Source organism: Brienomyrus brachyistius, unplaced genomic scaffold (assembly GCF_023856365.1).
Source record: "Brienomyrus brachyistius isolate T26 unplaced genomic scaffold, BBRACH_0.4 scaffold59, whole genome shotgun sequence".
NCBI lineage: Eukaryota > Metazoa > Chordata > Actinopteri > Osteoglossiformes > Mormyridae > Brienomyrus > Brienomyrus brachyistius.
The window spans coordinates 578,081-603,420 of NW_026042334.1; the positions used below are offsets into that span (position 1 = coordinate 578,081).

A 25,340-nucleotide genomic window follows, 5' to 3' on the forward strand; every position below is an offset into this window, starting at 1 on the left:
TGTTTCCCCCTGGAGCGAATGTGTTTTGTGTTTAGCTGCTTGTGTAAATGAGGGGAGGTATGTGTCGGAACGGCTGCGATTACAAAATTTCAGTGGAGATGACAATCATGATGATTAATGATGGTGATGGTGGTAGTAAAGTTTATGGAGGGGTGGGGGCTTGGGGTCGAGAGCTGGGTTGGCGAGAGGTCGTAGGGAAGCGTTAAACACATGTTATGCGCTTGCACGTTCAACTTGGAGAAGTGCTGAATTGCCTGAAAGAGGAGCAGCAGAAAGGCTCCTGTGTTGAGCTGCAGAAACAGCAGACTGAGGCAGGAAAGGTGGGAGGGGGGCAATGGGAGAGAGAGGAAAAAGTGAGAGAGTGAAAGAGAGAGAGCGAGAGGAGGACTGAAAAAAGGGAGCCCTCTCTCAGCTCAGATGGTCCCGTCGCAGATCCTCTTTTTCCAAACCACAGAAGACCAGAGCTTGAAAAGCCAACCCAGGAGTTTGCCTTATCCGAACCTGAGTATTGGACCCAGCTGGAGCTTGAGGTGGTCAGTGGTAATGGCTCTCTGTTAGCCCTCCGCATCACATGGAGACCTTCTTGGCACGCCTCTGCTGTCCTTCAGCAAGGATTTATCCAGTCTGCTCACCTGAGGTGCCCAACGTTTGACTTGCATCAAAAAGTCATTCAATCTACAGTGTGTCACCGGCCGACCCGGAGCTCTGCCAGAGCGGTATGGCGTTAGTCACCGCGTTACACCGACTAAATTCCACCGTGGGACTTATGGGGTGACCTCCAGCGAGGGATTCTTATTGATGGCGGTTCACAGAGTTTATGCAGGAGTCTCTCCCGAAGGGAGCTGACCGTTTGCAGAAGTCCAGGCGGCGACGCACAGTCTTTTTTCCAGGCCTGCTCTGGGGTGGAGACGGTCAGCGCTCTCCCCTCTCCCTCTCCGGTGCGGCTAAAGAGGTACCGCCTCCGCAGGACACTTGCTGGCAGCAGAGGGACTCAGGCCAAGGAGCGTGGCTGGGGGACAGCGTTGAGGAGAGGGAGGTTGCGGAGTGAAGCTCAGCACCGTTACCCTGCCGGGGGGATCGTGCTCACTTAGACACATGCATATAAACACACACATACCTTTGGTACTCGCCATTGCTACCTGGCTGGGACCCTCACAAAAGTAGGGACGGATCGCCAGAAGACCTATTTGAGGTACAGGGCTCAGCAGACGTCGCCCCCATCTGCGGACCTACACATCCCGCTGGCAGGAGACCGTATACCCCAGGCCGGCGTAACCTAGCAAGCCCGCTTTCAAGAAACATCGGAAGAGAACCAGCAGATCACTGGGCTCTGGTCATGAGAGTCGTCCAGGAAGACAGGATGGTCTCTTTCTGTTCACAATGCACCAACACAAGGTCAGGTGTTCGGTCTGTCGATATTTTGCTTTTTCCCTTCATTTTATCCAAGTTTCTTTAACTTTTGGCCTTGGTTATATTTCTGTTTTGAAAAAAAGTCCATAATGCATGCTGATGCATATATCAAATATGATGTGTTACATGTGTAGGACTGTAGGCTAATTCCGCCACGTTACTTTGTTACCTTCATTTAAATTTGTGTCTTACTGTTTTATGAAGTGCTGAACTCTGCCGGACAATTATTCAGCATAAAGACATCGTCAACAAACTGATCCGCAACTGATCAACAAACATTCATTCCACAATAATGGTAACTTAATTGCACATTGAACATTTGAAATGGACACAGAAATAGAAATAAGGTGAGCTGAATTAGCCACAGTCATTTTTCCCCCCTGTATCCAATAAAAACACATATGTGGTCCTTGCTTCTGCGACCTCTTTCTGGGTTTGGCTAACGAAGGCTCTTGTCAGAGTTGTGGGCTGGGATTTGAAGCATGCTCCGCAGTCATCCTGCTAATTAATGGCCCTTGGGTACTGTTACATAAAGCCAGGCGTCTTACAACCACCCATGCAGGGCGTCGTGAGTGACTTTTGATTGTAGTGCCAAGAGTGAACACCGTTTGTTGCAAAGAGCATCCAGAACGTGGTCATTTCGTCTCAGTGTTTTTCTGGAGAACATCGATGCAGTGAGGTCACATTGCAGAAAGCAGCTGATGTCAGCTAATATCCACCTGATTTCTCAAGGCAAGCAGATATATTTGCTGAAATCTAAGTATTTCACAGGACTCATTAATTTCTCTATATGTGCAGGGGGGGGTGAGATGTATGTCCTTTCCAGCCATGGGTGGATGCAGTTTCAGTTGTGGATTGTGTTAAGCCTCAGGCGCTGTTGTGTTTTAGAGCTCTTTACGGCACAGGTGGGGGACCGGAGGTTTTAGGAAAGTGCCTGGACGCTTCCTTCATCTGCTGTTCAAGTTCATGCCCTTTTGTTTGGAAGAGGTTGGGCATCAGATTGCTTTCCTCAGAGCATCCCAGGGGAGACTAAGCATATATGCCATGCTGAGAGTGATTCATTAGACCACCATGGCCACCCGTTCGGGCATGTTCCCATCCTGTTCCCCTACGTCACTCCCGCATCTGTCATCTCCCCGACGACATCCTGACAACGCTGACATCACAGTCGCCGATGCAGTTGGCATGGAATCGTCTTAGTATTGTCACAACAGGATGGTTAAGAAGTTCACACTGGGAGTTGGTTTGGTTAGGTGTGGCCCCATCCTATCCATCCAGGACCTGGATTTTTTTTTGGTACTGAAGAAGGAGCACCAAGAACGGCCTGAATTCTTCCTCAGCTCAGTCAGGTGACGGGAAAACTTCACATCAAAGATTCCAGTGTGGACATGAGGCTGGTGGTAGATAAGATTCTGGAAACTTGGGGGAAAAGAAGTCGGAAAACTAAATGAGACATCGGTGGTGAATTGAATAAGGAAATGGCAAGAAGGGGACTAAGGGAAAGTAGGCTTTTGGGCTGCTTGGAAGCCTGTTATCGGTAAAGCAAATAAAGATTACGGTGTCTACAGAGCAGCTTGCATTTCAAAGGGAAGGCCACCTAATATAAGCAGTTTGTTACCATAAGAGCAATTTAGTCTCAATATCTGACACCTGTGGGCTGCCAAGTTTCCATTCCACGGAAGCAAACACGTGAGCGCTGCGGTGAAGCCATTGCCTGTCACCAGGGTTGGTCTAAGTTGCCTCATTGATAGTTATTAGTGAGTCCTTGCATCTCTTCTTAATGTGAGCATCTTTAATTAGAATTCTCAGGGCTGTTGTAAACCGCAGCAGAGCATGTGGTAGCCTATGAACCTTAATAGCTTTACTGCTGGGCTCCTTCCTGTTATTTATTGGCTTATTTATTTTTTTGCTAGTATCAATGACGGAAGACCGTCTGTGTTTGCCCCCTTTCCCCCCATTGGTCCAGTTGTGAGCCCAGGAGATCTGCATGAGACTCAACACTGACAGGCTGCACACCTGAGGCAAGCAAAGCGCTTAATGAGAGCATGGATATCCTTAAAGCATGGATATCCTTAAAGGATGGATATCCTTAAAGCATGGATATCCTTAAAGCATGGTTATGCTTAGCGGACATTTCCGTCCTTTAAGATTGAATATCCCCGTGTAACTGATCAGCTTCAGTTAATACTAATTCAGTTGTGGCCCCACAGAGGACAGGTAGTGGTCAGATTGTAGTTGGTCTTTCTGCTGCTTAACATAGGGCTCATTCATTAGGCCAATGTCTCACACAGCACCTTAATTCCCAACCTTGACCACTGTTTGGTTGAAGCCGCTGCACAAGCATCTGCAGCTTGAGTGACATTTCTCTGGACCCTCTTCTGTAGGACAAGCAGAGGAAGTGGAAGAAACTGATATGGAGACCGCAAAGGTGAGAAAGTGAACCTAGTGGCTTTGGGACACTACCGGCCGGGGGGGGGGGGGGGTGGGGTGGGGAGGTGGCCGTTGTGGTGACTTGGGTTCCAGACAGATGGCTCGTTGGCACTGGCCAGGAACGACGAATGTTGTGGCTATGGTGTCCAGGCAGTTTTAGCTTTCCATTTCCGTTAGGCGTAAGAACCGGTCACATGTTCAAAACATGATGTTCACAGTGTGGGAAAATGCGTAGCACTGTTTAAAGGGCGAGACGCTGATGGTAGAGTTGTTACAGGATTCTGGGTAGTGGTAAAATGATGGCTCTTTGTGTGCAGTGTTCTTTGTGTGCAGAGTTCTCGTTGGCAATGGACAGATGTGAGAATGTTCTTGAATATTTACCTGTTTAGCAAATAACTTTAAAAAGTTGACAGTATCCTGTAATGCCAGTGGGTTTGTGGGGGTGGAATAATTTAATTAATGAGGCATTTTGAGTTTTCTAGTTCACTTCATGTTCCTGCTTTCACCGCGTGTTGTGACAACCGCGAATCTCCTGAAATAACATGATACACAGGGTGGAATGATGGGGGAGTTTTCTCCAGCCTTTCGCGATGCGGTCATGTGGAACACAATGCTTTTTTTCCAGGGCTAATTAAATGTAAAATCTCTGGGCCTTTTTTTGGGCCGCTCTGTCGGCCTGCCGCTGCAGGAAGCACAGCAGGACGGCTTGGCTGCAGGAGTCCGCAGCGAAGGAAGAGCGAGAATTTTGTCACTGGGTTTCTCAGCCATACTGAGATTTCATGCCTGACCTGGTCCGTTGGTGCAGGTCGATGGCCATCCTGGGGCATGATGACACTCTTCTGCCTGGGGCGGGGGGGGGGGGGGGTGGGGGTTGATGGGGGACTCACTGGGCAGGTGAAGCTCTGGCGCCAGTTAAATTAGATTCACTGACTGTGCTGTTTTTGATGGAAAAGAGCCAGAGGTACTGCAAGTCCAAATGTTGTGCAGAATACAGCTAAAAGAACGCAGAAGGGATAAGGCAGTACTAATTCATTATGCTGCATGAACAGAACTATGAAACACATGTATGTATGACTCTGAGCTATGGTTATATTTGTGACAGTTCTGCCTGCTATGCATTCGCCTAGATTTACAAACAGGGGCTCATAACGACTGTTTGCTGAGTTACTTGAGGTGAACTTATATTAATTGTACAAATAGGAAAAATGTAGACAACCATGATCAAAATTGATTAAGGATACTGAGAGCTACCACAAGAGGGAGCACTCTGCACTGATGGATCCGCTCTACGCAGGGCCACGTGCCCCTCCAGCTCCTCCTGTTTCACAGGCTCAGGGAGCAGAACCGTTTTTCTGGCTTGTGTTACCAGAGCGGGTGACTCTGCACCTTGTCAGAATTGCCCAGTGCATCGGTGGCCTCCGATCACCTGAAAGCGCAGAGTCACCCCATCCTTCTGAGTTAGCGACCACGGTACTGTACGTAGTGGTCTGATCGTTTTGGTTTGGATAATTGTAGATATACTGTCAGTTTTTATAGACATCATCCATCTTCCAGTCATGAGGGCCTGAAGTCTATTAAGGGATATCGGGCACAAGGGTGACATGCTCTTTGGGACACTCACACAAACACCATACATAGAGTAGGGGTCGAATTCGAACCCCCCATTCTAGAGGCGTGAGATGACTGCTACCCGCTGCACCATCTCAATATTTGTAAGTACAGCTGCAAATAAAAGTATTTTTAAAGTGTCTTGCACTATATAAGTTCCCACTAAAGTTTAGTGATATTTATGTAAGTTAAAATCAACATGTTGCTATGTGTGAAACTATTAAATGCAAGAAAGAGTAGTTTGTTTGACCAGAAGGGGCGCTTCTTAGGTTAATGGTAGCAATGGCCACGCACTGGCAAGGGTGTCGTTGAACAGTTCTCCCTCTTCTGGAGGGGGGGGGGGTTCCTCATGTGGCTTTCATGGAAGGAACAGAAAGATACATCTAACCTTGGGAACGACGGGCCTTATTAGCCTCCTTGGCTCCCCTGGTTGTGGTAGGAAGTGAGGAAGGACTTGCGCACTGTTATGTGAGATGCAGTTGGTCTGCGAGTTAGCGATGCCCTGGGTTGGTGCACCAGGCATTTAGGTGTCTTCTGGGTATGGCAGAGGGCTACAGACACCTCAAAAGAAAGACCGTCCAAAACTTCAACTTCAGTTTTATTGAGTGATGGGCATGAGTTGTCTGAGAACAGATCTCACAAAACGAATTTTTGGAATTTGGATGTTGGTAGTGCAAGGCTTTCTTGATCAGCTGTTCAGTTAAGGGATTTTCAGCTGATTGTGAAGATAGGGATGGGTGGGGACCTGGTTTCTGTGTTCTGGTGATGGGTGTTTGCCTCTCCAGAAGGTAAAGCTTCACACATCTCTTCTGGGCTGAGAGGAACCCACCAAAGCAGAAGAGGTCAAGGTTTATCGGTATCAGTTATCTGAATTGGTAATCTGCTCGGTAATCTGTTACCTGCATCAGACAAATATATATTGGTTATCAGTATTAGCTAAATTTTCCACCATTTTGCACACTCACTAAAGCTTGTGATACAGAGGTAGCTGCAGTGTAAGTGATGCTGTTGCCAGTGGCGCATTTTAAGCATTAGTCATTTGCATTTACCGTTTTGGAAGATATAACTGAACTGCAAATTACTCAAAAACGCTTAAAACAAGATGCACATGCCAGGTGGAACAATTCGTTATGTCGGTTACCAGTAGCATAATGATTTTTTGCCATACATCACTCGGCACACTCATACATGCACTCCTACGGGCAATTTAGTGACTCCAATTAGCCTCAGCATGTTTTTGGACTGTGGGAGGAAACCGGAGTACCTGGAGGAAACCCCACGACGACATGGGGAGAACATGCAAACTCCGCACACATGTGAACCAGGCGGAGACTCGAACCCGGGTCCCAGAGGTGTGAGGCAACAGTGCTAACCACTGCAACCACCATGCCGCCCCCCATTAATAATGTATAAAGTATAAATATTTATATCATATATTTATTTATTATTGAAATATTAAAGTAAAATGTGCTCTTGTTACGGAATCTGTATCGGTATCAGCAGAATCTTTTAACAGAATCGGATTGGAAGTGAAAAAATGTGAATCGGCCCATCTCTAGTTCCAACAGCTGAGAAATAACACCGAGATTCATTTCCGTCCGTGTTCTGCATATGCTAAAAATGTGAATGAACCTCTGATTTTTAATTTTCTTTTTTTAGCCCTCATGTTTTACCATTGGGTGTTGCAGCCCTTGTCCATGTTTGTCCTGTTTATGTCTGCAGAGAACTCGTGTTTTTTAGAGACTGCTTTTGATATATGTGCACTCCGTTTACTTTATTTATGGTGTGTGTGTGTGTGTGTGTATGTGTGTGTGTGTGTGTGTGTGTGTGTGTGTGTGTGTGAGAGAGAGAGAGAAAAAAAAAACTTTTTTTTGATAAAAATCTTGACAGTGTGGGGACCATTTTTGGGGTCCATACGTGGGGAAATTCAACTTGCAAAAAAAACTGTGACTGTAATCATAAAACTAAAAATGCCAAAGGTCTTCCCCACAATGTAATAACAATTTTTGACATTGTGGGGACCATTTTTCGGGTCCCCACAGAAATCTGTGAATGCAATCAAAAAAGTAAAAATGCCAAGAGTCTCATATGACGTTTGGTTACTTATGGGTATGGTTAGAACCGGGTAGGGGTTAAGGTCGTCGTGATGTGATTAGAGTTTTTCCCATTAAAATGAATGGAGAGTCCCCACAAAGACATATAAGTTTTTAATTATGTGTGTGTGTGTGTGTGTGATCAAAACTCAGTAGTGTATATAATGGATTTGTCGCATGGCATCTCATACGTGAATTTAGTAGAAGGAGAGACTGGTTTTGACTGTTAACTTTGTGAACGAATATGGTAACCTTGGTGTGGAAGTGCCTTTCTAGATGTGCTGACTGTGCCATGGTGGGACTGTAACAGGTCCTACTCTATCTCCCATAATCCATAGTGCTTTGAAGGCGTTGAAATCCCATAACGCACCACAGTTACCCGTGTGGGGAGGAAAAGTCTGACCCGGATGCGGCAATTTTTCAGTTGCTCACAGATTAGGATTGTACACGTGGTTCGTTAAGTGAGACAACGGGTTTCTTCTGCAAAAAAAAAGACAGAAAGTACTAGTGTAAATGGGTCACGGGGAATTGTCGAGTGCAAAATGCAAGCTGGGGAGGGCCGTCGTGACTAGGCAGATGAATAACTACACTCTCCTTTCCTCCTGAAATGTGATTTATAAAAAGCTCCTTTCTTCATGCGCGGTGTACCAGCTTGATTACGAGGTATAGAGTTGTGCCAGGACCTCGTCTACAGTTTGTGCTCGTCCGCCTGTAGGGCTTGTGAGTCAGTCCTTTTGTTTGTGCCTTTTGCTTTTTCCAGCACGTCCCTCGGCTCCGGAAAGGTTGCGGTGACAGGGACTAATTCTGTAAATATGCATCTATGCTGGTTTAGTTTGTACAGTATCGTCCTGTGTGCAACCAGCTTGCTCATTCCCAGGGTATTACAGAGTCTTTCTGTTTGGCTTTCCGGATCTGTGGTGGGGGGGCACTCAGACTGGCATGCAGTGTTTCAAACAGGGCTGCATCGAGTTTAATGGAAAGAGGGTCAAGGTTTAAAGCCCAGCATCTGTCTCCCTTATTCTGGGACCTCATTTCTTGCCTTTGTGCTTCTTTTGCCAGAGTGAATGAGCAAGTATTTACAGCAGGCATATGATAAGCAGGGATCATCCAATCGTATCAGTCGGAGGCGGACCCATGAGCAGCAGAGTGGACGAACCAGAGCAGGACTGCCCAATCACTGGGCAGGACTGGATCAGGAGGGATTAGCAAGCATCAGCTCCACCCCCACAATCCTTAGATGGCAAACTAGCCTGACTGCAGCTCAGGTCACCTGATTTTCATCTCTATCCCCCCATTCGCTAGCTATTGTCAACCGATGTGGCGCTAAAAATAGCTGTTAAATCCGAGACCTCGATGCTGTAGGGTCCTCAGTGCTCAGTGCAGTCCTGGAGAGTCTTCCAGAGGGAAACAACAGGGAGGAAAGAGAAAGCATCACATACAGTATTAGGCAGAAGGCTTACAGTCACATGGTATAAATAGCCTTTACCACTGGGGGGGTTACATTATATTTACAGGTACATATTTAATGATCCTTTTACACCTTTCATTGTTGTTCAGCATTGTCTCGCTGACACAGCGGGGATGTCCCTCTAAAAAAAACGCCCTGTCCTCCCAGCCCAGTTTAATACATTATCTGCGGATAAAACTGCATTTAGCAGGAAGTCATTTCACAGAGACAGGAAATAAGATTATGGATCGTAAATCCATTTGGTTCATAGTATTGTGCTTACCAGCAGGGCCTTGTGGGTAATAACTGACTGCTGGATATCAGTGGTAGTATAGTAAAGTATAGTATAGTATGGTATAGTATGGTATAGTATAGTAGTTTAATGATTTTTATTGTTTACATCAAAACGTATTGCTGCTGATCTTTGCTGTTTATTTCTTATGATGTTAAAAAGTAATATTAGGTTTATTATTTTGCGCCGGAGACTGACTGTCTGCACTTCTTTAAACTGCTGCTGTTTCCCACACAGTTGGTGTACCTTGGGTCCTCTGTCGTTCTTTCTGGGCGCTGTCCATTCAGCACCGTTTCCCCACCACACCGGTGGAGGCGTTCTCTGGGCTGCCGCGGAGAATCGCCATCTTTGCCCCGCCCTGATTTGTATATGCAGTGAATTACACTAGGAGGGGAGCATTTTGTCACAACTTGCTGGTGTAAAGCTCAGACTCTTACGTCACGCCCTCCCCAACTACCTCCGAGACTCAAGCATCTTGATGCTTTTGTCTTTACATCTATCTAATTATTTCTGTATTGTTATTTCTGTTTGTCTTAGTCTTGTTGTTTGTTGTTCTTGACCAGGGGAAATTCCATTGCACTTATATTTCTGCACCCGTGCAAATGGTATTATTTCAATTCAGAGCAGAGGTCATCCCCCAGAGCTAAGGTCTCATATTATCGCGTGCCATGAAATTAGAAGAGCTGGGATAACGGGCATCTATTATCCAGTTAGAGAGGAGCCAAAATCTCTTGGGGGGGGGGGATGTTGATTAGCTCAGATCCAAGGCAGACAGCTGCTCCAGAGCGAGAAGAAGGGAGAGTGGCGATGATGAAGACCATGAGACAAACCCCAGTGTCCCACTCTGCCTACTTATACCGCCATCCTGTTATGTCGACATGGGCTGACGATGGACTGACCTGTCCGTCAGATTTTATAGTTTTAATTGTTAATTTGTTATTTGTCCCATTGTGCACGTCTGGGACTGCAGGCAGGAGAGGAAGTTTAAGCTTCTCGCAGCCGTACAAACGTGATGGGAGAGAGGGAGATTGGTTTTGCGCCAAGTGCAGGTTATCAGAGCGTTAAGATGATGTCACCCAGCTTGGTTTCCCCTGTCACTGCTCCTCTCCAGGCTGGTCAGAGCTGCACGTTCCCCTGTGCAAACATAGAAAATTCCAGTCACCCGTCATCCTGTCACTGCTGCCTTTCCATCATCTGTAAGAGCGATATCAGACGTACTCATCACCCGTTGGGTGCACATTCTGTGTTTTTTTTTAGGTGCTAATTAATTAAACACTTTTAATGAAATTCTGTAAAGTTGAAGAAGTTGCAGATTGGATTGGTTTTTGTATTTCACCTCCCCAGCCCGTGTGGCATTGTGTCGTTGCTGTGTGTGGACAAGAAGGAACTGTGATGCAGGACAGGTGGGGAGTGCTGCGTCAAGCAGTCTCAGATTGCAGGGGCCTGTGGGTACTTGGGGGGCAGTGGGGTAGGGGGGGGTTGTGCTTTTATTCCGTGTTTGATGTGGGAAGTTCAGCAGCCGGGTTTGAGCCCGGGGAGGCAGCATAGTGACCTCATAACCAGCGATCCATTTGGGATTTTTCATCAAGAGGGTTGCAGATTTGATTCCCAACTGTGTTTTTCAAGTACATTTATATATAAGAGAGTCCCAACGAGTTTGGTGGGTAACCTCAATTCATCCAAATATCCAGCTTTATAAACTGATTGCAAATAATTACCCCCCTTCAAAGAAATTATTTTTAGCCGGAGATTTTATTGTAAACAGGAAAGAAAACCGGTATCCAATTAAGCTGTCGGACAAGCGCGGCTCCCCGCCCTACACCTCAGCTTAGCCAAGCACACATGCATGCGCAGATATTCACCAGCATATACGCTCCACCCTGTACTTACTGTCTATCCTGTATTAAAGGATTAATCAGGGGCTGTGCTACCATCGATTACCCATAGAACCCAGTGCTCTAACGAGGATCTGTAACGGGAATCTCTAACGAGGATCCCTAACGAGCGGCCACGGACAACCCCCTCCCCGCCCCCGCTCTCTGCATGGCCACTGCAGCAAGAGGCATCTTCCGGAAACAGGCAGCGGCAGGGAGAGGAGGAGGAGGAGAATAGGGGGGCGGGGAGTGGACCGGGCAGAGCTGAGCATGCTCAGTGGGGACGGGAAACCGGTGAGCGCAGCCCAGACATTTATCTGCAACGAGAGAGAGAGAGAGAGAGAGGGAGGGAGCGAGGAGAAAGAGCGAGCGAGCGGCTGCCGGCGTGCACACTCCAGCTCCAAACGGCAGCAGCCAGTGCGGTGCCGTCGGGCCCATGTGAAGCTGGCCAGGCTGCTGGGTCGGGCACCGTTGGCGGCGGGCGGGGGGGGGGGCGCAGAAAGCCTCGCCGGAGTTTCCCCCGCCGCTCGCTACCGGCATGCCATGGAATGAGCACGGAGCCGAGCGCGGAGCAGACGCAATGGCCATCGGACCCTCCTCACCGCACTGATGAAGGGCTTCAAGCTCTCCTGGTAAGAGCCGTCCACGTCCGGGGCGAGGCCGCCGCACTTTCTGCTCTTTACTCGTGAGAATCGACCTGCCGTGTGTGAATTCTCTGCCTCCTGCCTGTCCCCCCCCCCCCCCCCCCCCCCGACTTCCCCACCCCCCCCCCGCCCCTACACCCCATCTGCTCTTCTCTGGACTGTTTGTTCCTGGCCCGTCCAGCTTACCCAAACAGCGGCAGGTCACATGCCGGCCAGGAAGTAAGGCGGCCCCATAGCCATGGGATGCCTGGATGCCCATGCCAACCCCCCTCACCCCGCCCCCACCACCACGCAGATAGCTCCGGCCGCTATTCGTATTTTTAGCGGGGGCTTGGTGCTATCCGCAGGAAAGCTGAAGCCGCTCCGCCTGCAGCCCCGCATCACCCTCCGGTTTCTTGCCCCCGCCCCGCACCCCCCCCCCCCCCGGCTGTATCCCTTTCTCAGGATGCCACTCCAGCCGCTAACTAATAGCCGCGGCTCTCGCGCTTCATGTTCACCAGCGCTCGGGTGTCTGTGCGCGCACTGGGACGCCCCTGACCCGCCGCGCGTAATGGGAACGGCCAAATTAGACGCTCTCGTTTCCAGTGAGGCGAGGCCAGGCGTCCCACAGGCGGCCGCGCTTTTGAAGTAACCCCTCCCCCGCCGGCGCAGACGAGCGTGGCCAATGTGTTTAGGGTATCGTGTCGTCCTGCCGGTATGGCCGCTTGCCCCGGCACTGACTGAGCACTCCAGGCCTCTCCGGCAGTCAGATGTAAACGGGGCTCTCCTCTGCCAGAGCTGCTTATCGCTGGACAGCGAGTGCGATGCTGCCGTTTCCATGGCCTGCTGGGGCTTTGGCCTCCGCTCCCCATTCCCTGCTTTTGTCAGAGCTGTGTTGCATTTTCTTTAGGTGAGAGGTAAAGGTTGGGCTGGCTAGATGCTTACATGACCTCCTGATGCTGCAATCAGGCCACACCCCCCCTAACACCATGGATCAAAACATTAGCTGTCTGTTTTCTTTCATGTGTTTGGGACCTTGCTTGATTGGTCTTGGTGTTTAATCGAAAAGATGTAGTGAAAGTTTTTTTTTCTCTTTAAATAGTTTCCGATGTTTCTGTATCCAGGGCAGTCAAGGAAGCATTAGGCAAGGGGGCTGAAGTTTAGGGAATAAGCTACACAACCAGCAAGAGAGTGCAGATACCGCTCTGGAAGTCCCTGGAAACACACCAGCGGCTGGGATGGACGTTACATGCGACAGCTTGTGGCATCACTGCATAATCCTTCTGGGATGCTGCAGGGACACTTTCTAATTCTTAGAAGGCTTTAACTTGGACAGACTTTGTTTTGTAGTCTCTCCCCCCCCCCCCCCCACCAAAAAAAACTATGTCATTCATTTGAAAGATGAATGAGCAAAGAGCAGCACTTGTGTCTGTGGCATTCCTCGTTTCCTGGTGGTGGGGGGCGTGGCCGCCACATTGATTGGTTGGGACTCAATGATGGGCGGAGCATTGGGGTATTTAGCAGCAGCATGAAGTTTGGGGGGGATTTAATGCGTGCCACGGAAAGGGAAGTGCGTCAGCTTGGGCCGCGCGACTCGGGGTCATGTTCCATTGGGAAGTGTCACCGAAAGGGCTGTCCACATGAGGGGTGGGGTTACCTACATACCCAGCGCCAGTTCGATCCCTTAAATCCCAGAGTTTTAGGGCCCTCTTTATATGGAAACTGGTGGTCACATATAGACATTCTATGTAGCAGATGCTTTTATCCAAAGCAGCATACAGCTGAGAAAGCAGGGTGAGCCAGTCCCTGGGGCGTTTACGGCTTAAGGGCCTTGTTCAAGGGCCCAATGGGATTTGGACTGTCGACCTTCTGACCGCTGGCACGACATCCTAACCCGCTGAGCTACACACCGCCACATGATCTTCGGGCACACTGTCATTACTCGGGTGTGTGTAAGGAACGACCCGCTTGGGCTGGCTTTTCTGGCCGTAAACCAGACGCATATATGATAAGTGACAAGTCACCTCGCCTGATGGATTTTTGCGACTTTGGACTTGCTCGCTTTTTAAGAATCTCCAGAGAGCAGAACATTTTTAATGGGTGGCAGCTCAAAACTGCGCTGTTTAAATTAAGTCAGGAGTCTCCAGAGCTCTGGATCTGTGGATGGGGGAGGGACCTCATCATGATCACCCAGAAAAAAGGCTTGCCTGACACCACATGATCGTGGTAACCATCCTGTCGGCTTTGACCCCGTTATTTGTTTTCCTTCCTTCCATTCATCCATCCATCCTTCTGCCTTCTGACCACATCTAGTCGGGGTCATGGGGAGAGGGGGTGGAGTACAGGGTACAAGGCTTTTTTGTTTGTTTGCTTGTTTTCCCCCACCCATATGGCGTGGTAGGCGGAACCCAGAATGTGGCTGTCACATGACCCCCGGACTCAGACCATGTGCGTCCGGAAACTCTTTGGCGATTGGCCGTTCTGCAGACGACAGAAGCGTAATCTCCTGTGATAATGGCTTCACCAGCTGTGGTCGCAGCCTTCGGTAAACACAGAACGGACAGCAGAGCGGCCTTCTGCAAAGAACGGGGGGTGAGCGGGAGACTTTATTATGGGCCGGCTTTTCGCTCCTTTAAACCTTAATGGAAAACAAAACAAGAAAAGGCTTGCAGAAAGCCATCCATTACCGGCAGCTCATCTTCTTCAAGCACGCGGACCAGAATGCTACCCTATTATCTCCACGTCTACTGGGGGGGGGGGGTCTTGGTAAAGTAAACAGGCATTAACACGCCGCGTCCTGAACAAGTGCATCTGCGTCACTCTGAATCAAGTAATGCATCCAACATGCAGCGAGCTCTGATGTTTTATGGTGTTTTTAAATACCACTGTGTCAGACAGCCAGTGCTGCTTGTTAGAAGAGATTTATGGCAAATGAGCACCTAAAATGTGATGATAATTATTTCCTGTGTGTCTGTAAGGAGGCGCGTTGCAGCGGTGTAGGTAATGCACGCTAGATACAGATGCATACACAGCGCGCCGCTGACCTGCGTGTCCAGGTGGATAGACGGGGCGTACTGCTTCGTATCGGGGTCAGTACACCATCCCTCCGCCCCCCCTTGGCCTGTTAAACTTCAAACGCGACGTGCAGGGCACATGGGCTAACCCACTTCGAAGACACCGAGGTGAAAATGAGGTGACCTGTTGCATTATCTAAAACGCGTCTTTTAACCATCTCCTGTTCTGCTCTGCCATACATTTAGCACACAATGAATGCAGTATGTCTAATATTACTTCATGCTACAAGTAACGTGTTGGTTATTTCATTCACCAGCCGTTGTTTCTGCATGGGAGTAATTCAGCTTGTGAGAGGATGAAAATGGTATGAGTTATGCAGCTACACAGCTCTACTATGTACTATTCTATTATTTAATTTGTCAGTGCTGCAGTAGTCGTACCTCACATTTTATTATGTAGTACTGATATTTAGTAGTGCTGGTTATTAAGAATCGCTTGACTTTCATTTTGCTTGAGAACCTTTTATTAAACTGCCAGTGAAATAATATACAGATAAAAGTCTGCAGGGACCACAGGAAAATACACGTGTAAGAGCGTGGGGAAAGGTTCACGTGACACTCACATGACGTCTAACAAGGAGCAGAGCAGGTCTGTTGGTTTCCGAGAACAGTACAGGTTTGCAGTCTCGTGTTCATTCTGTGCTTATGGCAACACAAAGGCACTTTATTTCAGCCTAATTAATTTTGTATTTATAACTCCACATTTTGTAGTGGAGAACTGGAAAACTCTGACAATAGCATCAGTAGGGAGCAGGGGGCTTGTGGGTTTTGGCTCGACTTGGACATTGATGGTCTTTGTACAGAGACTGCAGAAGGGGACCGGGTGGCAGTGTGGATGGCAGCCGTAATAACGAGGCCCCTCGGACTGCCACGTGAATGCAGAGTCAGCTCTATGACCCTTCTCTGAATCATCCGTGCAGCCCTCCCGGTTTTCCAGAAAGTTCCGTCTTTAGAAGCAATGTTGAGGTTTATAGCGTACACAAAAGCATTCAGCTGTGGCAGTAAAGTGAGCTAGGCGGTACTGTGTGGGGTACGATACCGCCACGAGCAGGCCACCGGCCGTTATTGGACAGTCCTTGCTGTTTTCCTCACTGGCCAGAGACAGGCTCCCAGTCCAGCTTTGACAGACCCAAACCACGATGACTGATCAGTTTCCCCCGTCCCGTCACTAGTGATTGATTACAGTGGGAAAACCCTGGGGTGTACCTCCCGATGTCCAATACTTTGGGATACCCATTGCGAGAGGCAGTGGGTGGCATTGGAGGGGGGAGTGGCCCACCAGCCGTGACTGCCCCCCCCTCCCCCCCCCATGCCTTCATTCCTCCGCTTGGCACCAGGGAACTTCCGCTCGGCACGCCCCCGCTGAGGGCTTTGTGGTCCTGGCAAGCTGGCTTCCTGTCCATGCCCAGAAAGTGACCCTCATTTCCGTCCCCCCCCGCCCCCCAACTTTTTGGTTAAGCTCATGGAATGTTTGTTTTTATAGCTTTCACCACATGACGAGCTAACACATAAAGACATAATCCAGTGATAAAATTAAACTTGTTTTTTTGTACTGCCAACGGACCCGGTTTCAAAGAGAGACAGTTTTCCAAAAAAAAAGCTCAACAATCACAGTAATAGCATCTCGTACTCGTAAGAATTTGAGAATTCTCATGGTGTTGTTTGGTTAAGTCAGCTGCCTGGAGATTCTGCATTCAGGGAGTCATTCTTGTCACTGGGGAGTGACGCATCATGGTACAGTTCACAGACTCATAGGTCCTCTGAGAGAGAGCATTCCTCACAGACCTGTGGGCCTTAACGAAGTTAAAGAAATTATAAACAATGTGAATGCTTACAGTCTGGCTACCAGAAAGGTTCATCGCAAAAATATATATATATATATTACCGCCCCCAAAAAAATGGCTGACAGAAATTCAGGCTGAGATTACAAATACTTGCATAAAAGGTGCCTCATATTCGTTAAGATTTGCTGACTTCTAAGGTCAGATCCAGTAAGGAGCGGATGAAAGCCATACCATTGTTTTATTCTTATTTTTAAGAATAATTGCTGATGATAGAGTTTTTTGTGACTTAATCTAGTTATAAATCTCATTACCTGTCAATTATTATGACGTCTTTCCTTTGATTGGCTTCTGTCAGAGAAGGTGTCTCCATGACGATGCCTGTGACCACTGCCTCGTCCCAGTCCATGTTATTTTGTGGCCCGTTTGATTCCTGTCTCTTCAGTCGCCATGTGGCTCTTTGTTGCTCTGGCCCATGGGGATGCTGTGCCAAATCTCCATGGAGACCACAGAGAAAGGCGGTCTGAGAAAACTGACTGACACGTAGTCTCCATGGTGATGTTACACATAGCCATCACGTCCCTGAAGGGTCTGGGGTCTTTTCGGGGCACGGTCACCATGGCGGTACAGGAAATGGCCCCCTCCCTCGTCGCGCTGGACAATGAGGGCAGAGGTCAGAAAGTAGGTCGATCTTTGTTATTGCCCAAAGTGTCTGCCCAATGAGAGAGTGCCGGCTCTGGGCAAGGGCCTTGAGAGGGACAGTAGTGTTCCACAGATCGGAGCCTTCTTTTAAGGGTACACTGTGTATCCCTCTCCCCCAGCCCCATCTTATGCAATGCAGCCCTCAGAATGGTAGAGCAGATGTAAACAGAAATAAACATTCATACCAGCAGAAAGCAGTGACAGAAGAGGGATGGGGTGAGATGAGGAGACTGTGGCTCTATTTTGAGGCATTGAAGCTGAAATCCACTAGAGACCGTGCCCACACACCCACAAGCACAGTGTGGCAGATTCGTGACAAGGTAGAAAGGTGAAGAACACAGGAGGGCCGGGTGCTCGGCTTCATCTCCCGTCCCTTTTGTGTAACAGGAAAAACACTCCATGTTTGTGAGCCACAGATTTTTAACCAGCTGAACGGCGGATAGTGAAGCTCACTTCACACGTTTGAAAGCAACTGATTTCTGTCTGGTTAATAGAACATATGACATATGTCAGACATGAGAAAACCTTGTGAGAACAGGTGAGCAGCAGGTTACGCGATGGGCCTGGTACGAGCTGCTGTGTGTTCTGGGATAATATGTCATCTTTTTTTATTTTTTTTCGGTTTTGAAGTTATGGTTGTGAGATGAAGATCTATGAGTATGAGCTGCCTGGTTCATCAGCAATGATGAGCCTGTTAAATATTTAATGTTTATGTAAGTATGGGTGGTACGTTTTTTTTTTTTTTTACAAAAGTCTGTAAATGTAATCAGAAAAGTTAAAATGTCTTGTATTCTGCTTGGTTACTTATGGTTAAGGTTATGGCTGGGTATGGAGTTAAGCTCGTTGTTGGGATTAGAGTTTTATCCATAGAAATGTCCCCACAAAGATATAATTACAAACCTGTGTGTGTGTGTGTGTGTGTGTGTGTGTCCTAATATATATGCTGTCAGGCTGATTGTCATTTCCAGATTGCCTGTAGTGACTGACTGTGTACATGGCGTGACCCTGATGAGGAGTTAGAGGACATCCATTTATTATGTTTCGTTCACATGTACAGTCGGTACCCATCTCCATGGGAACTGAGAGTAATTTTAGGTGCAATTAATAGGGATTTTGCCTTATTTAGCGTATATTAAAATGTGTTATATGGGTGTGAGAAAGAATTTAATAATGACACTAATTCACTGGGCAAGTGTCCCATTATCTGATTTTTTTAAATATGTTCAATGGGTGGTATTTTCCACACAGCTAGGCATCATTTTTGTGTCATCTGGGACCCTGGAATGACAGTGGGATGAAAGTAAGATCTCCTCACTTGTGGGGTTTATTCTACTTTAAGTATTTTTGCAAAGAATGGGTCCTTTTAATGATATGGAATTTATGATAATACAATATATGCAAAGTTATTAAATCAAATCTTGTATGTGTCTTGTATATGTATAATATATGTATAATTTCTTGGGATACACAGTATGTAAGTTTCTGTCTGTTTAGCTACAGGTAGCATATACCTAACATGACAGCATATACTGTCATTACAGTGAATATTTAGAAATTTTGCCCATACATCTATGCCTCTGCTGGTGAGCTCTTCACTCTCCTCAGAAGAGTCTCTTGTTGTTGAAATGTTCTGGCAGAAACATGCAGCCTGCTGTGGCAGGATTCCTAGGGTCAGTTTCTTAGTGACTTTGCGTTTGCGTAGCTGCCTTAGGTGTGTTTAAACCCTCGGTGTGCGGTTATTTTCGGATGAAGGGCGTCTGTGGGGGCTCTGACCACCCCGTGCTTATCTGACAAACCCCAGACAGGCCTCACGCTGCAGACCGCATTACGGATCCCCAGTCAGACAGCATGTGATCGTACAAGCATGGTGATAGCGCTGCTTTGGAGTGGTTGTACGATTATGATCTTGCTCTAGGGGACCTTAATGGAAAAACAAGCTTCGTAGGGGTAGGTTATTTGACAAGTAACAGCTTTGACCCTGGGGGTGAGGGGCTGGGAGGACTGGGGTGCCTAGTGGTTAACATCCTGAACTTGAAATCGAAAGCAGTAGAAGGAATTCTGATTCTGATTGCTGCTGTTCTTCCCTTTGACTTTTTAACTGCTAGAAATCCTTTAGGATAAAGATGTCTGCTGATGATAAAATAATAATGTAATTTAGTTTGTATCGCCTGTCTGTCCATGAGTAACCAGAGGTTACTGTTGCAAACAGCTAATCTTGACTGCCACTCTGCAGAGATGCATTGTGGGATTCTCACAGGTAGTTCATGGTTGCTGCCGTGCATATGTGTGCTCTTGCATGTGTCTCTCCTTTGTGGGTGGGTGGGTCGGTGGAGTGGGGGGGGGGGGGTGTCAACGCCAGAGGGTGTGATTTAAGGGCTAGGGGGGTGGTGTAGAATGGCCTGGGAGGCAGTGATGTCAGCTGCTCCATTCATGAAGCGCATGAATAATTGACGGGCTGGCGGGCTGAGCTGGAGCTGCCGAAGAGAGAGGCAGCCGGCGTTGCCTCTCTCGCTCTGTCTCCCTCCCCCCTCCATCTCCCTCTCTCTCTCTCTCCCTCTCTCTCTCTCTCCGTGTGTTCTCCCTGCTCACGCCTGCTCCATCTCTTTCTGCGTGTGGACGCCACAGAGAGCGTGCAGGCAAGCGTGGCAGCTCGACACGGGGCGTTAGGAGGGATAGCGGCGTTACTGGGGATAAAGGGGGGGGGGGGGGGGCTCCTACAGGTCTGCAGCTCGCGAGGCAAGTCCATCTACTCAGGGAGGGGGGGGGCCGGGAAGGAGGGAGAGAGAGAATCCAGCCAGAAGACGGGGCCATGATTTAAGGAGTCACAGCCAGGCCGAGAGGCCATCGGCGTCGGTGACACACTGTCGGCGTCACCTCTTCATGGATTAGTGGCTCTCCGCTAGTGGGATGCTGCCCCTCCTTTCACCCCACCTCCGCCTCTTCCTCCTCCTCCTCTCCCGCCCGCTTTCCGCCGCTATCACCGAATGAATGGAGCTGGCTGATTGAGGCTGATCGCGACGGTTCCATCGCTCCCCCCCCCCCCATGGCTGCCAGGTCAGTACCAATTCGCTCAGCGGAGATACCGGCGTGGGCAAGGAGGCAGCCGGGGCCAGGGTGGGGGGGCATTTGATTCCCTCCCCTCCGCAGGTGATCTCACGGCGATGTAATCCCTTCCATTACCCGGAGTCCATAGCAACAAGCCTTAGTCCAAGCTCTCTGTGTGCATTAGCATTAGTGCTAATCTGGTTGGGAGAAGGCGAATTTAGAGGAATGGGTACGCACAGTGCTTTTCCCAGGGGACAGTAGGGATGTGTCATCAGTAGTGGGCTCGAGCAAGGGGGGGCAGAGTGGCCTGGTGAAAACCAGGGGTGCGCGACTGACATGGGGGGGGGGGGGGTCGCGTCCGGTGATGGCTGTACTGCACCCTGTCGTTGTATTAATACGAGTCTCAGTGTTGCTGCTGTATCACTTCTCATGGCTAGAGAAATATCTCTTGTTTTCTTGTCGGATGTTCCATTGTGGGCGCGATTGGGCTGCTCGATGCGGGCTACCCAAAAGCAGGTGGGGGCGGCCGTGACGTGCCCGGAACGTTCTGTTTATTGACCCGGAGTGGGGTTGGGCGGAGACCTGTTGGTGTAGGATCGCTAGCTGAGGTGACAGGACTTTCCTAGCACCAGGTAGAAGCGGCGGTCCAGGTCTCGCCATTCCCCCTCTCCTTTTTCACTCCCGATCCAGAGTGCGTTCTGCCATGGGGCGCACAGCTGATAAGCCCGGGAGCGGTTTCAGGACCGCATATCCTTACAAGGCCGGAATCATCCGCGTGCCGTGATGTGTCCCGGGAATACCACAGAGTACAGCACATCACTACCAGTGTCACACGTCCAGGAACACACACATCTCTGTACACTATTGTACACCTATTGTAGTCACATAGCTGGTCGTTTTCTCCCAGGAACCCTTGGGTTTCTTCCCAGTTGTGTGCAGCAGTAATGTAGGTCCGGGGGCACTACTGTGGGGTTGTTCTACGGGAATGGAACCAGCAGCCTCGTGGTTAAAAAGGCCACCGCCTTAACCGCAAACCTTCCAGTGCTGCCTGGGATCTGCTTCCCGTGTCTGAGATCTGAAATCACGAAAGCGTGTCCTTTGGGGCCAGAACTGGTTATAGAATAACTCATGAAAAAAAAATGCACTTGTAATTAAGTAATAAAAAAAGTAATGAGCTAATGACTGGAATAGGTGACAGGTCATGGCTGTTATTCGATGGATATGAGTCAGTAGCTGGGTGTGTGTGTATTTTAAATAGGCCACTGGTCTCATTCTGCAGCAATACTCTATACTTGCATGTGACTACGTGTCTTTTCAGCGTGGAAAACACTGAACCTGGACATGCACGTATGTGCTGTGCGTCCTTCTGCTCCTCCATGCACGTAACGTCTTTTCATCGTGCGGAGCTGTTTGCCTAGCGATGTATCCCGGTCCCTGGAGAGCAGGTTGCCATGGAGACGTGTCCATTTTCACTGAACTCCGGGCCCCGTTCCACGCGACGCGTGTCTTTTTCGTCCATTAATGACTCCCATTTTTGCTCCGCCGGTTGACATGATTGGCTTTTGTGTTGCGAAGGAAAATATCACTTTGCCCAACAACCAACATTTTTCCTGGAGTCCCGGAAAACATTAGTGCTGTGAGTGATTATTCCTTTGGCCAACTGATGTTCATACCCGCTTTTAACACTTGCTGAAAACTTATATTAATGCAGTTGTTCTCTCACTGATTTGTTGTAAATGGACTGGGCTTGTCAAAATGATTATTGTTAAATGTTAACTGGTGCTAACCCCTCAAAATGCATAAATGAGTCAATTTAATCATAATAACAGCAGTACAGATTTTTTGCAGTTGTTTTGGGAATAGTCTTTAGCATAGATCAGTGGTTCTCAAAATCGGTCCTCGAGCCCCACTGCCCTGCTTGTTTTCCAGCTATCCCTGCCCCACACACAAGTCCCAGCTGTCTTTCAGCTTCTGACTGACTGAACACACCTGATCCAGGTAATCAGCAGTGTGTAGGGCAGGGATAGCTGGGAAACAAGCAGGGCAGTGGGGCCCGAGGACCAAGTTTGAGAACCACTGGCAGAGATGATACAAGACTAATCTTTTCAGCTTCAGCCAATCTTTTTTTGTCTGAACCACTTGGAAATATTATTTTTCTAAATAAGTTTACCAATTTGCTTCATAAACATGTCAACATTACTGGGGGCTAAGCCCTTGACAAAATGTGGATGGATGGATGGATGGATGGATGGATGGATGGATGGATGGATGGATGGATGGACGGACGTTTTAGAGGCTGCCGGATGCTTGAGAAGCGCGTGACCCCCATTTGTGGCCGTGTTGCCCCCCTCGGGTGAGACGCTCCTTCATTTAAAGACACCTGTGCATTGCGATCCCATTCATTTCACGGGGCAGGGCCTCCGGGTGCATGGGAATGCCGCATCAGTGCCGTCACAAGGTTGCCAGTATCTCAGGGATCATTATTTGTGCTCACTCTCGCCCCCTGGATAGTGGTCCCCTAAACAAGCGAGCGGCACGGCGTGAAGAGCATAGCGTACCGCACAAACATGCAGGTGCGGAGACGAGCGCGATAACATCCGTACCATTCGTCACTCACTAACCGTGCGCTTTAACTAATGATGCACACTGTTAATTGTGGCTGTTATTGCGCTGTTTTTTAGGGACTCTGAGCAAATCCCTAACCTGTGAAAAAAATGATAAAATGCATAAATATGTTGAATCACGTGTAGCTGTGGTTAAAAATAAAAAAATCACACTGGAAATGGAAAGCTAGCACTAGGCCCTACTGAGAAGCCGACTTCACTCCCACCGCTCACGGTTTCAAATGAACTTTATTCCGGTTTCCAATTGGTTTGTGTGGGGGGTGAAATTGTAGAGTAACGCAGTCGACTCCAGGAGGGCGAGGGGATCGGTGGGACGTGACGTCAGTGGTTATACAACGGCGTGTAGAGTGACAGAGTCTCGCAGGCGACAAAGATGGGTCCGCAGCCCTTTGTTCACCGCAGAGCCAGCAAACAAGGACAGCCGGGACGCAGTGGCTTTCTGGGGGTGGGGGGCTATCACGCGGCAGCACAACAAGAGACCTCCGCGGCACAGTGCCGCCTCCCTCCCTTCCATCCGGACCCCCCGCCCCCCTCCATGCCCCACCGCCACCTGGCAACGTGTGCCGCTTCGTTTGCTTTCAGACGAGCACACATCGCCAAAACAAATGGCGGCGTCCCCGGCTAAAAAAAAAGGGCAGTAGAACGTGGGGGAGGTGGAGGAGGAAAGGAGCAAGGTGAGAGCAGATCGGACTGCAGGACGGGGGGGGGGGGGGGGCGGAGTCACTCCCCGCCGCATGGCAGCTGTTTCCTCTGATTCTCACGTGTCTCTTCTTTCCCCTCGCGAATTATTTAATTATTAATTCCCGTTTGTTGCTTGTCTACGGAGGCGGGAGCGCGCATTAGCTTTAGCTAGAGTACCAGCGACGGATGGGTGCCTGGATGTATCCCTCTTTAGCATCCGGTCAAGCGTTCGGCTGGGCGCTCTGATCTGTTAAGTGCCCTCTTACCTAGGACTGAAACGGGGGCAGTATGTGGCTCTGCGGGTCAGTGATCCGAAGGTCGTCGGTTCAAATCCCTTGGCTGACAAAGTGATGTCATCGCCCATGCCCTTGAGCAAGGTCCTTAACCCCAATTGCTCCAGGTACACTGGCTGACCCTGCCTGCGCTTCAGATGAAACTATGTGCTAAATAAATAAATGCAAATGTAAGCTGACGTGAGTGATACCTGTGCTGCTGCTGGATCCATATCCCTGTGCTTGATTCAATGGTTTATTTTACCCTTATGGGCTCTTTAGGAAAAGATCCCCTAAAATGCTGAGCAGCTATTATGTAGAATTTAAGCATCACTGAATTGTTTGGTGAACTGTTAAGTGCCCCATTAATGAGCCCTAATGTCCCGAGGGTCGTCCCCCGACAGTGTGTTGTCTTACACGACGTGGCCATCTTTACGGATGGGTGACATGTTAGCGGAGCGAAGCTGAGACGAGCACAGCTGAAGTTTTAATGTCTTTGGAAGCAGAGTTACGGCTTCCCAGAATCACAGCCTCGCTGGGCATGGAGCGGGCAACACTCCATTACGGTCAGGCCAATGGGAGAACAGCTCAGCGTTATAGGATTTTCATGTACTGCAGGGTTATTGGAATTTCACGTTTTGTTAGTTTGTCTAGCAATGAAGGTCTCTGCGAAACAACTTATGCTGTTGCCTCGGCCTCCAGCTTTTTCCAGGCGGTGCAGAGCATGCTGAAATTAAACGTTCATAATGTATTATGCACTATATAGCGTGTTTGTTGTCGGCTTTGTTGCCGAGCGAGGGCACAGGTAACGTGATTATCGGCTTCCAGGACATGGGTTCAGCTGATGAGAGTGTTAAGAGGGGATACCAGGTTTACATATGGCTGCTGTCCGTACAACGGCTTTGCTTTAAGGGTCAGTTGCCGTGCGACGTACACAGAGATTTGATACGGTGTTTATCCGACACGGAGATGTACATGCAAGGCAATGAAAGGGTGATGTTAAGGGTGGTGTCTCCTCTCTCTTGCTCCGCCCCCACCCCCTGCCCCCTTCCAGCACTGCCAGTAACTCGAACCGGAGCACCCCCGCCTGCTCACCCGTCCTGCGCAAGCGCTCCCGCTCGCCGACCCCCCAGTGCCCGGAGGGTGAGAATATGGTGGAGAAGAGCTCGGACCACTCTGACAAATCCCCCTCCACCCCCGAGCAAGGCGTGCAGCGCTCCTACTCCGTGCAGTCGGCACGCAGCGGCGGCAAGAACTCCAAGGTGAGATTCCACTCATTCCTGCCCCCCCACACCTCTTCATTCCTGCCCCCCCACACCTCTTCTTCCTGACACATGCCAGCGCGCCCCAGTCTCCGTCAGTCAGTTGTTGCTGACGCTAGTTC

General features: G+C 49.1%; 1 protein-coding gene across 20 annotated transcripts in view; it reads left to right on the forward strand.

The window, feature by feature from the left end:
* Positions 1-25,340, forward strand: part of LOC125725003 (protein Aster-B-like) — a 100,676-nt gene that overhangs the window by 48,386 nt on the left and 26,950 nt on the right. For 17 of the 20 annotated variants that reach the window (XM_049001515.1, XM_049001518.1, XM_049001519.1 and 14 more), the window contains one exon: positions 25,011-25,218. In XM_049001515.1, coding sequence (XP_048857472.1) covers positions 25,011-25,218 — 208 coding nt within the window. Of the gene's footprint in view, positions 1-338; positions 1,396-3,794; positions 3,839-11,418; positions 11,787-20,107; positions 20,389-25,010; positions 25,219-25,340 lie in introns of those variants that run through there. The other 3 variants (XM_049001533.1, XM_049001535.1, XM_049001536.1) reach the window with 3 other exon arrangements.